Source organism: Liolophura sinensis, chromosome 12 (genome assembly GCF_032854445.1).
Source record: "Liolophura sinensis isolate JHLJ2023 chromosome 12, CUHK_Ljap_v2, whole genome shotgun sequence".
Classification (NCBI taxonomy): Eukaryota; Metazoa; Mollusca; class Polyplacophora; order Chitonida; family Chitonidae; genus Liolophura; species Liolophura sinensis.
In genome coordinates, this window is record NC_088306.1 from 572,204 (window position 1) to 589,199 (window position 16,996).

Below are 16,996 nucleotides of genomic sequence, written 5' to 3' on the forward strand. Positions count from 1 at the left end.
TCTACGATTACAGGGCACACAGGTACGCTTTACTTTTAGGGCAAAAATTAATAAATCTGTTATGTGGAAATAACGATTTGCTCGAGGGGAGAAAGAGCGATCAAAGTTTTGGTAAGCATCAAATGCTCAATGTTCTAAATAGCGATTTAGATGATATATGGTAGGCAAAGCAATGTAAAGATCACTACTCGGGTTACGAACGTTCTTCTCATCATAACAATTACTCCGCGTCTAAATGACGAGCTTGCATGCAGCTAATGTGAAACGTAAGCTTGATTTACTCGCTGCTTTGCACGGGCTCTTTTCGTCACCACCCTCGCCGCCATCCAACCAAGGGACATCCTTCACAAAAAAGCCGCATCAAAAATTCAAGACTCGCTCAAATCTTTTTGTCCTCCGCCGAGTTCGTCAAATATTCTCTTTCTTTCGATGTGGCCGAACGCTCACGGAGTTAACCGAGTGGCGCGATAGACTGGAGGCAACGTTGCGTGACCCGCCTGATTATCTGTCGGGTTCTCTACGAGGTTCGCTATCAAACTCCGACATTAACTGCCGCGATCTGTTTTGTTGAATATTTTACAAGGTGTGTTTGTAAATTACCTCTGCTGCTTTTATATATGCCCACTGGTGCCCGATAGGACTTCACTTGAAAGTTAAACAATCTTTGGTTCTGTACATCCATTCCTTCAGAGTCCCGCAATCGATCCGTACACTCAGAGCACAATCAACTCCAGTCCGACGAGAGCCATTCGGAACTCCTATAGGATTCACTGCCAAAAGAAATAATCTCTGCCGGATAGCAACCTCGATGACAAAACCCTGGCACTAAAGACAAAGTCAAACATTCTTTTTTTTATATTTCCTGGTGCATTCGCTGATATAAAGTTTTCCATATGGTCCTTCCTGTTCATTAGCGACAATGTTACCGTTTATTGCTGTTACTCAACCTCTAATATTCCATTGCCAATAAGCATTGATGCGCACCTTGCTGTACCTGTTTGCACAGAGGCACTGGTTGACCGTCAAACTCCGGACATTCCCTGGCCAGCTTCTCGGAGAACGTACCGTATCTTACAAGGCCAATGGGACGTCACTCGCAACGTCATCACCACCTGTCTGCTTGTGTGCTTTCGCCGAGAATTTCAGAATTTATCAATAAAACTCAATAAAAACTTTACTGTTTCCATACCAAACATCCACTTGTACACCAAACGGCTGGTAGCGAAAAAAAACTTTACACCCAAAAGTACAAGAATTACATTCGTTCTCCAGCAAAAAGAAAATAGTAATATAGGCTCCAAATTCTATTTGAGACTAAGCACTGTTTTGTAAGCGAAATCTATCCCTCCATATTGCAATAATTCCTTTATCCGTCAAGGTGCCCTGTTCTAACGCGGAAAACAACTGGCCTACAGCGGTGAGCCAGGAGTGACCTTATTTTACCCATTTGAATTCCACGTGACTGAGAGAAGATGGAACGGCTCAGTAGCAATTCTATTTCAATTTTTCAATCGCCATTAACAATGTTATGTTTTTCCTGGCATTTGTGTGTCTATCTCTTTGTCAGATTTGATTTTGTTTTTCAGGAGCTATTCTTCGCCACTACAACCTAGGTCACAGCTGCAGAGTACTGTTTCTTCTTTTATTACAGGTAAACTTGTACATTTAGATTTTGTGGAACTCCTGGAGTGCCTTCGGCTTGTATCCGTTTTGACCACTCAACACAATCTCGCGATGTTGACCAGATATCGCGACAGCCCTAGCGAGAGGCAGGTTCACGTATTCGATTACAACACGTATCACTAACCCATTTTTCCAAGAACAAATTCGGTAAGCCTTAATGTAATGCTGTTCATCTCGAGATCAGTGTCTTGGAGTTAATCGATGTTGCTATATTTTTACGCACTTGCATTTGTGAATGAATTATCCAGTCGCACAGTAGACCATCATCTCAATCGTTTCAAATTGAAATCCAATATCCTTAACATAGGAAGGTTAAAAGAGTTGTTTGCCAAGCAAAAAACCATAAGTGCCCGTGCACTTTTGTTTGTAGATATGGACACCATTTATAACAATCGTATAATCATATTAAGTATTTCTTAAGAGACGTGATGCATGAAAATATTTAATAGCAAAGTTTCTCGAACTATGAACCCATATTAAATAAAAAAGGATACAGCATTTTTAAAAATACAAACGGTCGATTTGTAATGTTCACCAACACGATATCATCCGGCTTACCCAAAAGCTATAGTCCGGTGAGACAGAGGCAGAAATTATAGTCTAGTCACTGCGTGGAGATCGACAGTCTGTAGGGAGTACGTATATCTCGCGCCGTGGTTTCACAAGAACAAACCACACGCACGTTTTTGCTCTGGTAGGACAAGAGAGCTATAGTCTGAGAGTGTTTGATTTGTTATCTCAGTCACAGACTCTCTCTTCGTGAATATTTTATCCGTTATCAGCTATGTAAGCTTATACAATAGGTCCAACAGAGAGAATTCCAGTGTTTTTCTGAGAAGTCTATCATATTCATTTTTATCCACGTGTGCACACGTTTTGTGGAAAAGATGTGGGAAATAAAATAAAAAGGCGTTTTGAGTGCGACTTTCATTCACCGTAAAATTGTTTTCAAGAGTATATGAATACATATTTACCCTGCAATCCATTTATGTAGCTGAAAGCCACACATGCAATGTCAGCAAATACATATACGACGTTTTGAAGAGAAAGCCTTAAAAAAGGTTTCCCTATACCGAATACAAATGGCCACACGCGTTTTGGTTCTTTAGGGAATCTTTAAATGAGTCCATGCGCTGACAGAATTTATAAGCAGCCATGGACCAAAATTAAAGATACTTTGTTTACACGGAAAGCGAATATCAAAATAAAGTAAGCAATTCCCTTTATGTTCAGGTGTGAATAAAATGTTTCTTCATGATTTTTCAAGCTTTAATTCTGCTGTCACAACATGTATCCTCATGTTTGTTGAACATAACCTTTTCCGATATGTTTCATATTGTCTTATACGTTTCAATTCATTCGACTTTTACCTGCTTCGGCGCCACGCAACAATAGAATTCGTCCACATCAGCCCGTATTTATTCAATAACCTGTAAATACAGTTATGTTTTGAGGTAGTACAAATATATATATATGTCGAATTATTTCGAACAGCCGGCCGGTAAACAATGGGCATATATTCCTTCTATATTTTGTAAACGAGTGATTCTTACAGAACCAAACTTTACAGAAACATTATAATATAAAAACTGCGACGCGGGATGTGGTTAACGAGGTATGGGTTCAATTCCAGTCTTAGAGAGAGAATTTCTGATTGTCAAGCGCCGTATATAACTAATAACATGAAGTTGGCCGTCTTATACGCACAAGTATTTTTCAATACAAGATGGCGGACAGGTTTACGAGTTAAAGGAGGAGGAGGGGGGAGCACCGCCCTTTGTTGGGTATCTGACAAACCACCTCATTTAAAGGCGCAATCGACGCGCCGGGACCTGGATTTCAACATTCGACCTCACGTCAAGTTCCGATCAGCACGGCGGGCACATTAAACATATGAGGCAGTGATGGGACGATTCGTGTGGAAGCATGTATGTATGTACGTTTGTGTGTGTGTATGTATGTACATATGCGTGTGTATGTATTACGTGTGGATGCGTGTATGTATGTACGTATGCGTGTATGTGTATATATGCGTGTGTTTATGTATGCACGTGTACGTGTGCGTATGTATGTATGTATGTATGTGTGTATGTGTGTACGTGTGAGTATGTGAGTACATGTATGTATGCTTGGGACTTTACGTGGTACTTACCAATTTTTTTTAGCCATATGACGGGAGGCATTAGATGGGTGTAGATATAATGTGACTTCTTGTGGCAGTGCGAGTCCATACCGCCAAAGTGCTGCTGTCACTGAAGTAGCGTGCCGAAGGCACCAGAAATGACATCCCACCCAGTCAACGGGCCAACCATGCGGTCCCGTTTCCATGGTCTTAACTCTCATGGCCAAATTCATAAACGTATTTTAGCACTAACAAATGTGTAAAAGTACGACACAGGGGATCAACGTCTACTTAAAGTCAGCGATTCATGAAATGTGATAGGGAAACACAGGACTAAATGTTAAACATACACTTCTAAGTAACAAAATAAACTTTAATCGTCGGTGAGAGGTAGGTTATCTGTTTAGCTCGTTTCGGGATCCGAAAAGAATCCTTTGTTTGGTCACTAAATTGAATAGAAGCCGACCTAATTGAATAGAAGACGAGCAATTGTTGAGAGGTTTCACGATATTGCTCCTTTCACCCGGAGTTGTAGGTGCTATCCATGGCCAGCTTTATGATTTATGAACAGGAAAGAATATTACAGTCTGAACTGCCAAGCTGTGAGTGACCATCAGCTTGACTTTATGAATATTGTTCCTAGATGGTGTGGTTCAGCACAGTTGAACATTTGAGGAGTCGAGCTCTTCCATACAATTCAGGCTGGAGAATACCAAGGCATTTTCACTTTGTCACCGGGTATATATGTGACGCTAATTCATTTTCACGCCAGTTCGCTACTCGAGGAAACCTACAGAAATTTGTTACAACCAATGCACCTCATGTGTCCCGTAAGTCAGTGGCATCGTCCGTTTACCTCACTGGACTATATGGCGGCCTTAGTAATTGCCTCGATATAATCAAACCAAAACACATCATAATTTAGTACCGAACAATGACACGGCTGACGTTTATCCCCTCAAAGCTTAACTCCGGATCATCTGAACTCCTGATTTACCGCGTAGACAGTAGTTTAGCACAATAGTGTAGAAGATAACCCCCCCCCCCCCCCCCCTCCACCACCGTGTAAAAGATAAGAGAGTTTTAAGAGCACGCACCTTAACACACCTTTATGAATGCGGCCATAGTGTATCCCACTAAATAGACCCTAAACAATATTCTGCCCTACAATATGAAAGAAAAGCAAGTGACATATACAATAACAATTATCCAAACCACCACTCTCCGCCATATATTTTGAAAAACATCCTGAATTAACACATCCGCCGAGTATAGAGCATAGCGTTATGGCGAGTCAGCACTTTAACCATCTCTGCCAGTGAAGGTAAGGTTTGAACAAACATCAAACAACAAACATATAAGTTGAGTTTGATTTTGTCGTGTTTTGGCACGTTGTCCACGAACTTTCCCACATGTGACCTACAGCCATGCACCCCATACTGGTGCAAGACGAGTGGTCGCGAACGAACGTACCCTCGACATCGAAAACGGCCACATGAGCGTCGTCCACTGTCTTTTGTAGACAAGACCCATCGGAACCTGATGCGTGTTAAGTTGACAAATCTGTAGCAAGACTGGCCACGGCTGAAACAAGTGCATGGATAACTGCTAGACTTGACGCAACATGTTTTAGACCAAACTCAAGAATACTTCTGCAATACGTCTGCAATGTATCTCAGCCATCCGTTCCTAGTTGTTCCGAAATGTATTAGCTAATAACTGGTATTAAGTCGTATTTTACATTTAATTTTTAGCCAAACTCAGCAGCCATTGCAAGTTAGAGTATAACAGCAGCAGTTTCAGTTCATACTTAACATAATGTTACACAATGTTTTTAGACTAAGTACAAAATCGAAGATTTGGATTAAAGTTAAATCTGGTATTAAGTCTTAAAACAGTTTTGAACAAGTGGGCCCTGTACACTACGTAGGAATGCTTGATGTCCAGTTAGCTATCTACCTTCAGTGTGGAGGGTAGGAATGCATTCACCCACAGCACAGAACGCACGCAGATTCATCCTACGACACACATGTAACTATGACAGCACAGGAATGCCAAAGCTTCCCTTGACCCACACATATAGGCCATTGAGAGATCAGTGGTTCTTTATTCAATAAAATAAAAGTATAGTATACGTTGTGACAAAAAATATATATACATATGCAAGGAAGACATAAGTACACATGTACGAGAATACTTTCCTAATCGTATTTCCTGGAAACAATGAAATAATAAAGACAAAGCTCAAATAGACTGAAAAAATGTTCCTGTATGTACAACCTGTACTATTTTACAAGTTTGAACACACTGTGTAAATTTACAGATTACAGAGCTGGCAATTTTAGGATCAGTGAATTAGGCATTACATCTCCAGTATAACCAAATAAATTCCCATCATAAAGATGTAATATTGATGTACAGAAACTAGCAGCGTATAGACAGGATAACAGGTGTAACTCTGCTGATTATGTAAATTGATTTTAACGGGTTTACATTCAGGTGCACAGATACGCCAATTTATTTGTATATACGAATAGCTGCTGTGTACTTACTTTACACCTTAGTACTTGAGTGGAGTTATAAGGCCACAGTCAAAATCAGTGGTCTCAAAATTGCAAGCAATGGGAACCTGTCCGGCAGTAGGACCTTGACGGCATTGTGTTGATGTCAAATGTTCGTTTCCCAGCTCATACTGATGCCGCCACCAACAGAACGACGTTACAGTAGAAACTGATACGTTGTAACATTGTAGACAGTCAGTTACAAATAATTTATGACATAACAATGTCCCGCGGTCCTGCTTCACACTACCGCCACATCACAGGAATAACAAATATGGGGCTTCCATCCCAATTTGTAGCTCCAAATTTACAGCAGCTTTTGAGAGTGAAAGCTCTATTGTGTCATTCTGGCTCGATTTACCACAACAACACTTCAGTCTGACAAATATTCATTAAAATATAGTAATAACAATACAAAGAAAAAAAGAAAAAAACATTAACAGTTTGTGTACTGCATAGTTTACAATATTCATGTAGTACACTCACTTCAAAACTTTCCCTCACATCAATTACGGAATTACATTCACATGAAAATCTGTAAACCTGCATGTGCCGTAACTAACCACCATGTGACATCAACATCCATGTAGTACACTCACTTCAAAACTTTCCCTTACATCAATTACGAAATTACATTCACATGAAAATCTATAAACCTCCATGTGGCGTAACTGACCACCACGTGACATCAACATCCATGTAGTACACTCACTTCAAAACTATCACTCACATCAATTACGGAATTACATTCACATGAAAATCTGTAAACCTCCATGTGGCATAACTGACCACCATGTGACATCAACATCCATGTAGTACACTCACTTCAAAACTTTCCCTCACATCAATTATGGAATTACACTCACATGAAAATCTGTAAACCCTCACGTGCCATAACTGACCACCACGTGACATCAACGTCCATGTAGTACACTCACTTCAAAACTATCACTCACATCAATTACGGAATTACATTCACATGAAAATCTGTAAACCCTCACGTGCCATAACTGACCACCACGTGACATCAACGTCCATGTAGTACACTCACTTCAAAACTTTCCCTCACATCAATTATGGAATTACACTCACATGAAAATTTATAAATCCCCACGTGCCATAACTGACCACCACGTGGCATCAACATCCCTAAAAACATGTACACGGTCTTGAAAATGATTTACTACGTCCGATACCATAATGTACACGGAATCCAATTAAGACATAGGCCTACTGCACTTGTCTCACCATCCCGTGCTGAGACAATCGCTATTAAATAAAATTTCGTTGTGTAATATATATATATATATATATATGTATATATATTTATAAATAAAACGAGACAGATTATGCCACAAAATAAATCGAGGCAATGCAGCTGAAGTTTATAAGGTGCATTTAGAGTTTGAAACAAATCCAATGACAGGATAGGATTGGACACTCGAACATCCATTTTGGCGATGTCTTCAACATCCTTACCTGTATACTACAGGAAGACACGGTCAAAGACAAAATGGTGCATATACAGATGTTCTGCACAACCACATGCATGCAAAAAATATACTGTACACAAGAGTAAAAGAAAAACAAACAATGAATTCATTTCAGTAGAATGAAATAATCCAACTTGAGTGGAAAACTCATATGGACATAGAAGTTAAAACCTTAAAATATATATCACCTGACAAGAAATAACATGACTGCACTTCTCAGCAAAAGGTAAATTTCACGTTGTATATTATATATGGTCCCCATAATATCATACTGAACATCTGCTAGACTAGCAATGAAATAAGAACTTCAGTAAAGATTTCAAATAATACTTCATTATGCAACAGGAAAGGATGATGTACAGACGATACTTAACATGATCTCTAAAAACACAATAACCTATTTTCAGATTCTCTTCAACACCATTAAATGGAATGAAATGTTTGGATTGTAAGGTGGGCCACGACAGTGTGCAGTTTATTAGTTATATATGTCACCTGACCAATGACGTTACTTAGGCGATATACATGTCAATATCGTCCATCAAGCCCACCATACAACTGGCAGCAATTAGTTCAGTGAAAACCCTTAACCTTTACATCCCACGCAGCGCCCTCTATATTCGCTTTGCTTTACTGCCACCACTAGCAAATACTGTAAAGAAATCTTGAATGCCAAGTTCACTGGTGTCACAGCGATGAGGCAGGAAGTGACATAAGAAAATACTCTCTCACAATACTTTATATACATGCATCCCCTTTATCTAGAGTATTCACAACACGATTCTAACCAAAACCTGAAACAATTTTATAGATGAATGCTCGTTACATAGTTCCGCACGGGGACACCAGTGGTGAGGCTAAGCCTAAACAAGCCTTCGTGCATCACAAGTCTAAGCCTGTCTTGAGACTAGAGAGTTGAATATACGCTGTAAAGGGTATGGTGGAAGCCATCATTTAAAAAAAAAAGACGAAGTAATGGTATTTTCAGACAGTTTTCAGTGTTCTTTCGGCTGACCATAATGCTAAAATTACACATCCACCGATTCGATCACTGATTGTGAGGATGCTCCCACTGATTGTGAGGAAGCGCCCACTGATTGTGAGGTTGCGCCCACTGTTTGTGAGGATGCGCCCACTGATTGTGAGGTTGCGCCCACTGTTTGTGAGGATGCGCTCACCTTCAAGATCTTTCCTGGTCCAAGGCAGTTTACAGCAAAAAACCTCCACTGGCTGGTCAAACATCAAGTAATTAGCAGGTTTAACTTGGTGATGTGAAGCTTTCCAAGTGACTGGATAATAATACAGTACATCCTTAAATCTTTAATTATTAAGATGGAATGGGATGGAATGGTGGAAATGAACCTCAAATTTCATTTTGGCAACCTTATTTATAATGCAACCATATGAACCACCAACATATTCGAACCACCAAAATATATGAACCACATGACCATGATTGTAATCCCCTCAATTCAAAATCCCCTAACTTCCTCACACAAGTATGGCAAATGTAAAGTTTAACAAAAAATACTAATAAAAAGTATACACTGTATATTGAATACTTTCCCCAATACTTGGTTTTGTATACACACAATACCTTATATAAGCTACTACAGGTGTAAAAATATATCAAGTTTCATAAAAGTGTCTTTCTGAGCAAAACAGTTAATATTTCATTAACATGTAAATTCAGACAATAGTGTAATGTTATTACAGGTCCTAGCAAGAAAATGAAAGTGAAACCAATGACACAATATTTAACCTTTGACATGTACTGGTAGTGAGCGTCCAATACCAGAAAATTAATATCTTCTCTGACATACTTTGTTACGGCATCTTGGAATCTTAAAGATGTTAGAGGAACACACAACTGCTGTAATTATGCTCGTGGTAAAAACTGTTCAGCCTAAAATCTGGATGTATTATCAATTTCAAACAAACAAATATCATAAATCTGATAAATGCTACCAAATTCCCAGATTTTGGAAGTGGTGGGAGAAACAACAAAATCTTGTTATCGCAAAGGAAGATTAGGACCTGAAGTCATAAGATTGGTGTTATTAGAAACATGAAATGTCCTACGCACAGCATTCTCCCATAAAACATGCATTGGTCATTTAAAAAACTGACTAGAACTTTATGAGTGAGCGTTTGACAGCTCGTTTTCACCAGGCATCAAACAAAATGATGTTTCTGAATAGTATCTAGGAAAGTTTTGTCAGCTGTCATTTCCTTCAACCAATCCAGAGTGGGTTTCATTTCAACCCTGAACTTGTGAGGATGTGCACTAAGTCTGACATTTAGTGACAATACTGGGAAAGCAAGCGCTAAACAGAGATCCAGTCAAATAAGAGATTAAAATCAGTATCACCGCTGTGTTGTGCTACACTCTTGTGACATTAACAATGTCCCTGATCATTACATATACATCAAACCCCACAGCGAACCCGAAATACAAAGGCAGTAAATACTGGAGGTAGTAGACCCAGCCTGGCAACGGCAACGGGATCTGGAGATTCCTGCAACAGCAAAAAAAACACAATTTATTGTTTAATTATTTATTTATTTACTCAAGACCCTTTTCACTCATGCAATAGTGGTCCCTTTTATGGGTGAAGGAAACTGGAGATTCAGTATACATAACACCCATGTCAATACCCAAATTCTTCAAACTTTGCAAACGCCTGTGCAACCACGATTTTGAAACATTCTGCGAGATCTATGAGGTGTAGAGAAACAATTTGCACAGTTCTATGGAGCTTGCATATTTAATGTCAAAAAAATATCATTTTTAGCATGATTTTAATAACAATTGTATACCTAAATAATACAGAAAGAAGTGCTTCAGTAGTTGAAAAAGCTGAAGATTTACAGCATATTAACTATAACACTGGTTACGATGGTAGTCATGCACAAATGAAAAACGTTACAAATAATTAAAAAAACTGGTTCTAAAACCAGATGTCTTCAGGCTGCAGCATGGAAACAATGAACAATTGCTCTTTTGGGGGGGGGGGGATGAGGTTTTGTGCTAGTCAGCCAGTCCTCACCTTATACCTCAGCCAAAACCACGCTTAACTCACGAGAATAAGACATACATTTAAATAAGAGAGAGAACAAGCTTTAATAAAACTGATCTAATTTCACATCCTTTAAGGACATAATAGGGAACATTCAGTAATATTTATAATTCCTATTGATTGGATTTTGGAGACAAAGCTACACTGGTTGGGTTAGAGGATTTCAGGACAGAACAAAAAGTATAATTTTCATACCACACAGAATAACACAATCAGAATATGGTTGAATAAACATCTTGCAAACATGTGAAACGTCTGAAGTATTATAGTAGCTAGATTTGTACATGAGTCAAACCCGTTACAACGTATACGGAGGTAGCTTGTATCTTACCCAAAACAGTTCCTTTTCGTAGCTTTATGCATCATGAGGAAGAGGAAAAAGCCACTCTGAATGTTGAGACTAAGGGAAGCAAACTTCTCTAAAATCTGAACAAAGCCCTGCGGATACAAAAACAAATCAGTGATATCACATAACAAGCTGAAAAAAGTCAGCATCACATGGATTTGAACACATGGCTTCATTGGTCATTGGTTTTATTTATTTATTTGATTTGATTGGTGTTTTACGACATACTCAAGAATATTCCACTTACTCGACAGAGACCAGCATTATAGTGAGAGAAAACCCTGCAGAGCCCTGAGAGAAACCCACGACCATTTGCAGGTTGCTACCAAATCCAAATTGGTATTAAAGTGTATGGCCAATGGCTTTATATCAGTACAACAAACGATTTATCTTTGTGTTTTTAAGATATATCCCACATGTAACTTTGCACAGATAAGCAGGTTTTATCGCAGACAATTCTAGCAGTTAACACACTGTTTCATCATGATTTAGTAGATACAGAAAAGTATTTTCCCTGGAGAATACAAAGTGTTTTCATGTACCAGTACTTTTACTTTCACTTTCAATATGTCCAGTAACTTACCTTAGGATTTGCCATAGCTATACAAAACACAACACTGAAGGCTAGAAGTGAGAGAAAAGAGCCACATACACTGAAAAGAAAAAAAAAACAGCAATCCACTAAAGTGTTAATAAAATCACTTAAATATGTAAATCTATTTTCTCTGAAAGTATTGGTTGTCTATTTTTAAGTCAAGTTGTCAAATTTTTAAGATTTGCACATATGCTGTGTTCTAAAGTCTGTGATTTGCCCCAATTTAACTTGACTGCTTCTGGGCCATTTTGACACATGCCCTTATACTTTATACTTTAATCATCCCCATAACACACAGTGTTTACTGCTACTGTCCTGCTGGTCAAATATTAGCAGCAAAATCAAGACATTTGTGAGGAGAATTAAATCCAAACAAATTACTTAAAACTGAATGACATAGTGTGAAGTTACGCTGTAGACCAGAAAAAAAAAAATGTTTTTTTTTTTCCAAATCTCAAACTGATAAACAGTTGAAAGCTGACCACATACAAGTCCAGATTTCACTTTTCACGTGCCAGTTAGGAACGTTCCTAGTCATGATGTTTACCAAGTGACACACAATATTTCTTACCACCCATAATAGTTCACAATTTCAATACCAGAATATTTTCTCACACAGTTTTCCTTCCTTTTCAGCTTTTTCAACCACTGCACAATAAACAATACCTAGTTTAAAATCCCATAATACCCACATATAAAGTCTTCAAAGTGTGCTGAAAAAAGTTGTCTATCATGGTCACTGTAACCGCCCACTTTGAACATTTCTATCATGGTCAATGTAGCCATCTACTTGGAACATTCCTAACATGGTCACTGTAACTGTCTACTTTGAACATTCCTATCATGGTCACCGTAACCGTCTACTTGGAACATTCCTATCATGGTCACTGTAACCGTCTACTTGGAACATTCCTATCACGGTCACTGTAACCGTCTACTTGGAACATTCCTATCATGGTCACTGTAACCGTCTACTTGGAACATTCCTATCATGGTCACTGTAACCGTCTACTTGGAACATTCCTATCATGGTCACTGTAACCGTCTACATTGAACATTCCTATCACGGTCACTGTAACCGTCTACATTGAACATTCCTATCATGGTCACTGTAACCGTCTACTTTGAACATTCCTATCATGGTCACTGTAACAGTCTACTTTGAACATTCCAATCATGGTCACTGTAACCGTCTACATTGAACATTCCTATCATGGTCACTGTAACCGTCTACATTGAACATTCCTATCATGGTCACCGTAACCGTCTACTTGGAACATTCCTATCATGGTCACTGTAACCGTCTACATTGAACATTCCTATCATTTAATCCAAATGTCACAACTCATTTCAGTTCTGCTCTTTACATTTGATGTTTTGGCTGTCCTCTCCGGTTATTACTGAAAAACCAGATAACCATGTAGAGCTTACCATTTTGTATTGCACCATTCGCAGAGTCTCTTACTGCGCGCCTGGAAACGTGCCTTGTAGACCGCAAACTTGTCCTGACTCCACAGAGAGTCCACCCAGCCAGAGACTGAAACATAGCAGGGGAGATAACTCAGAACTAGGACACTATACCACCTGACCAGAGAGGGAGAGAGCGAGAGAGAGAGAGAGTCTCTATTCACACTGTACACTTACTGGTGTGATGTAGGGCAGCTCCAATGGTCAGGTAGGACACTGTGGTGCTGATGACAATAAATACCTCCACTAATACAGCTATCCACATGTATGAGGGGCAGGGGTCTCCACTAGGACACTGTATACCACTTGACCAGAGAGAGAGAGTCTCTATTCACACTGTACACTCACTGGTGTGATGTAGGGCAGCTCCAATGGTCAGGTAGGACACTGTGGTGCTGATGACAATAAATACCTCCACTAATACAGCTATCCACATGTATGAGGGGCAGGGGTCTCCACTAGGACACTGTATACCACTTGACCAGAGTGAGAGAGTCTCTATTCACACTGTACACTTACTAGTGTGATGTAGGGCAGCTCCAATGGTCAGGTAGGACACTGTGGTGCTGATGACAATAAATACCTCCACTAACACAGCTATCCACATGTATGAGAGGCAGGGGTCTCCACTAGGACACTGTATACCACCTGACCAGAGAGAGAGTGTCTCTATTCACACTGTACACTTACTGGTGTGATGTAGGGCAGCTCCAATGGTCAGGTAGGACACTGTGGTGCTGATGACAATAAATACCTCCACTAATACAGCTATCCACATGTATGAGGGGCAGGGGTCTCCACTAGGACACTGTATACCACTTGACCAGAGAGAGAGAGAGTCTCTATTCACACTGTACACTCACTGGTGTGATGTAGGGCAGCTCCAATGGTCAGGTAGGACACTGTGGTGCTGATGACAATAAATACCTCCACTAACACAGCTATCCACATGTATGACGGGTAGTGATCATGGATAATCTACAAGACAACAGAAAAACAAAATTATTTACTTGTGCAACTAACACTTCACAAAGGAAGGAAACCATTATGATTCATTTTTGAAAAATGATTTAACTGTCATTAAAGGCCTATTATGTGGTCTTTTGTTTCTGATTAACAAAAAATTAAATAGAATCTGGTCAGTCATGTACCACATGTACAGTCTAGCCGGATGGTCTGTCTATCATACACTCACTCTATGCCGAACTTGGCCACACCCTGATCAAACACGCAACCATCCTCCACTTACCACCCGTCGGTTCGGCCCACGGGCCACTGTCATGGTGGTGCCATGGTCCGTGTATCATACGCCCATTGTACGCCAACCTTGGCCAGACCCTGATCAAACACACCATCCTCTTCCGCTTACCGCCTGCGCAGGGTAAGCCCACGGTCTGACGACAGTCCGTCTATGGCGGTGCCATGGTCCGTGTATCATACGCCCATTGTACGACAACCTTGGTCAGACCCTGATCAAACACACCATCCTCTTCCGCTTACCGCCTGCGCAGGGTAAGCCCACGGTCTGACGACAGTCCGTCTATGGCAGTGCCATGGTCCGTGTATCATACGCCCATTGTACGACAACCTTGGTCAGATCCTGATCAAACACACCATCCTCCTCCGCTTACCGCCTGCGCCCATGTATCATACGATCAGACACACCATGATCCTCCGCTTACCGCCTGCGCAGGGTAAGCCCACGGTCTGACGACAGTCCGTGCATAATGGCACCATGGTCAGTGTATCATACGCCCATTGTATGCCAACCTTGGTCAGACCCTGATCAAACACACCATCCTCTTCCGCTTACCGCCTGCGCAGGGTAAGCCCACGGTCTGACGACGGTCCGTCTATGGCAGTGCCATGGTCCGTGTATCATACGCCCACTGTACGCCAACCTTGGTCAGATCCTGATCAAACACACCATCCTCCTCCGCCTACCGCCTGCGCCCATGTATCATACGCCCATTGTATGCCAACCTTGGTCAGACCCTGATCAGACACACCATGATCCTCCGCTTACCGCCTGTGTAGGGTAAGCCCACGGTCTGACGACAGTCCGTCTATGGCAGTGCCATGGTCCGTGTATCATACGCCCATTGTACGCCAACCTTGGTCAGACCCTGATCAGACACACCATGATCCTCCGCTTACCGCCTGTCTAGGGTAAGCCCACGGTCTGACGACAGTCCGTCTATGGCAGTGCCATGGTCCGTGTATCATACGCCCATTGTACGCCAACCTTGGTCAGACCCTGATCAGACACACCATGATCCTCCGCTTACCGCCTGCGTAGGTCTAGCCCACGGTCTGACGACAGTCCATGCATGATGGCACCATGGTCAGTGTATCATACGCCCATTGTATGCCAACCTTGGTCAGACCCTGATCAAACACACCATGATCCCCCGCTTACCGCCTGCGTAGGTCTAGCCCACGGTTTGACGACAGTCCGTGCATGATGGCACCATGGTCAGTGTATCATACACCCATTGTATGCCAACCTTGGTCAGACCCTGATCAAACACACCATGATCCCCCCGCTTACTGTCTGCATAGGTCTAGCCCACGGTCTGACGACAGTCCGTGCATGATGGCACCATGGTCAGTGTATCATACGCCCATTGTACGCCAACCTTGGTCAGACCCTGATCCAACACACCATGATCCCCCGCTTACCGTCTGTCTAGGGTAAGCCCACGGTCTGACGACAGTTCGTGCATGATGGCGCCATGGCCAGTGTTTCATCATACGACAGTTCGATGTAACAACATCAGACGTACACTGTAGGCCTTGTATCGAGTCTCGAGCCTTACAGGCCAGGCTCGTACCATAAAGTTATGATGTATCTTGCTCTATAAATTTTTGAAACTTTATCACCTATTTTGAATGTAACATTTGATGAGGCTGATATTTGATGGGCTATTCTAAAGTAACAGTCAAAACTGGATTGGAATTGGGCTTATCTTCATAATTAACATATTAATGAGTTGAGGGATATTCTCAAAATATCCAACATATTTTACACCTTGTAAGATTTAGGATATACACTTACACTGGCCTAGGGCCAACATCCCATTTACTCACGCGTAGGCGTATATAAACGCTACATATGATTGCGCTTGTCGTGTGCAAACTAAATAAGCAGATGTTTGAGCTCATAAAATTTAATAAACGACAGGCCCTACAATTCTGAAATTGGGAATATCATAAATAGACTTGATGTTAAAAGGAAAGACATGCTGACCTTTATATGCGCCAGTGGTTTGAATTTTATAAACTGTAGGCCATGTGGGATGTACAGATATAATTCAGGACAGATACAGTTTCAATACAGACTTTTGAAAGCGCCTTTTGTTGTATATAAGCACACACATTACACACACCAATGCCAAATATTCCTGCGTAATTTTGTAGTCAACATGAAACTGTCATAAATTTATCAAATGATAAGCCAAAGACCTTGAGTCTGTTTCCAAATTCTGAAATTCTATACCGCCACAGCTGTATACAGCAGTGCAGCGTGGGTTTCAGTGATGCAATGTGCTGCACATACATATCTGCCGGTACCTAACTCTGCCATATATGCCTCTAATGAGGCTTGCTGTTTAAGAATTAGTGAAGTAATTTATGTCATATACAAAAT

At 40.8% G+C, this 16,996-nt stretch overlaps 1 protein-coding gene across 1 annotated transcript in view; it reads right to left on the minus strand.

The window, feature by feature from the left end:
* Window positions 1-7,768: 7,768 nt before the first annotated feature.
* The window catches only part of LOC135479301 (uncharacterized), a 29,949-nt gene continuing 20,721 nt past the window's right edge, over window positions 7,769-16,996 (minus strand). The window contains exons 14-20 of the mRNA XM_064759123.1: window positions 14,211-14,325; window positions 13,867-13,995; window positions 13,525-13,674; window positions 13,312-13,417; window positions 11,869-11,938; window positions 11,271-11,377; window positions 7,769-10,378 (exon numbers count right to left, since the gene is read on the minus strand). Of these exons, the coding sequence (XP_064615193.1) occupies window positions 10,243-10,378; window positions 11,271-11,377; window positions 11,869-11,938; window positions 13,312-13,417; window positions 13,525-13,674; window positions 13,867-13,995; window positions 14,211-14,325 (813 nt within the window). The 3' untranslated portion in view covers window positions 7,769-10,242. The remainder of the gene's footprint in view (window positions 10,379-11,270; window positions 11,378-11,868; window positions 11,939-13,311; window positions 13,418-13,524; window positions 13,675-13,866; window positions 13,996-14,210; window positions 14,326-16,996) is intronic.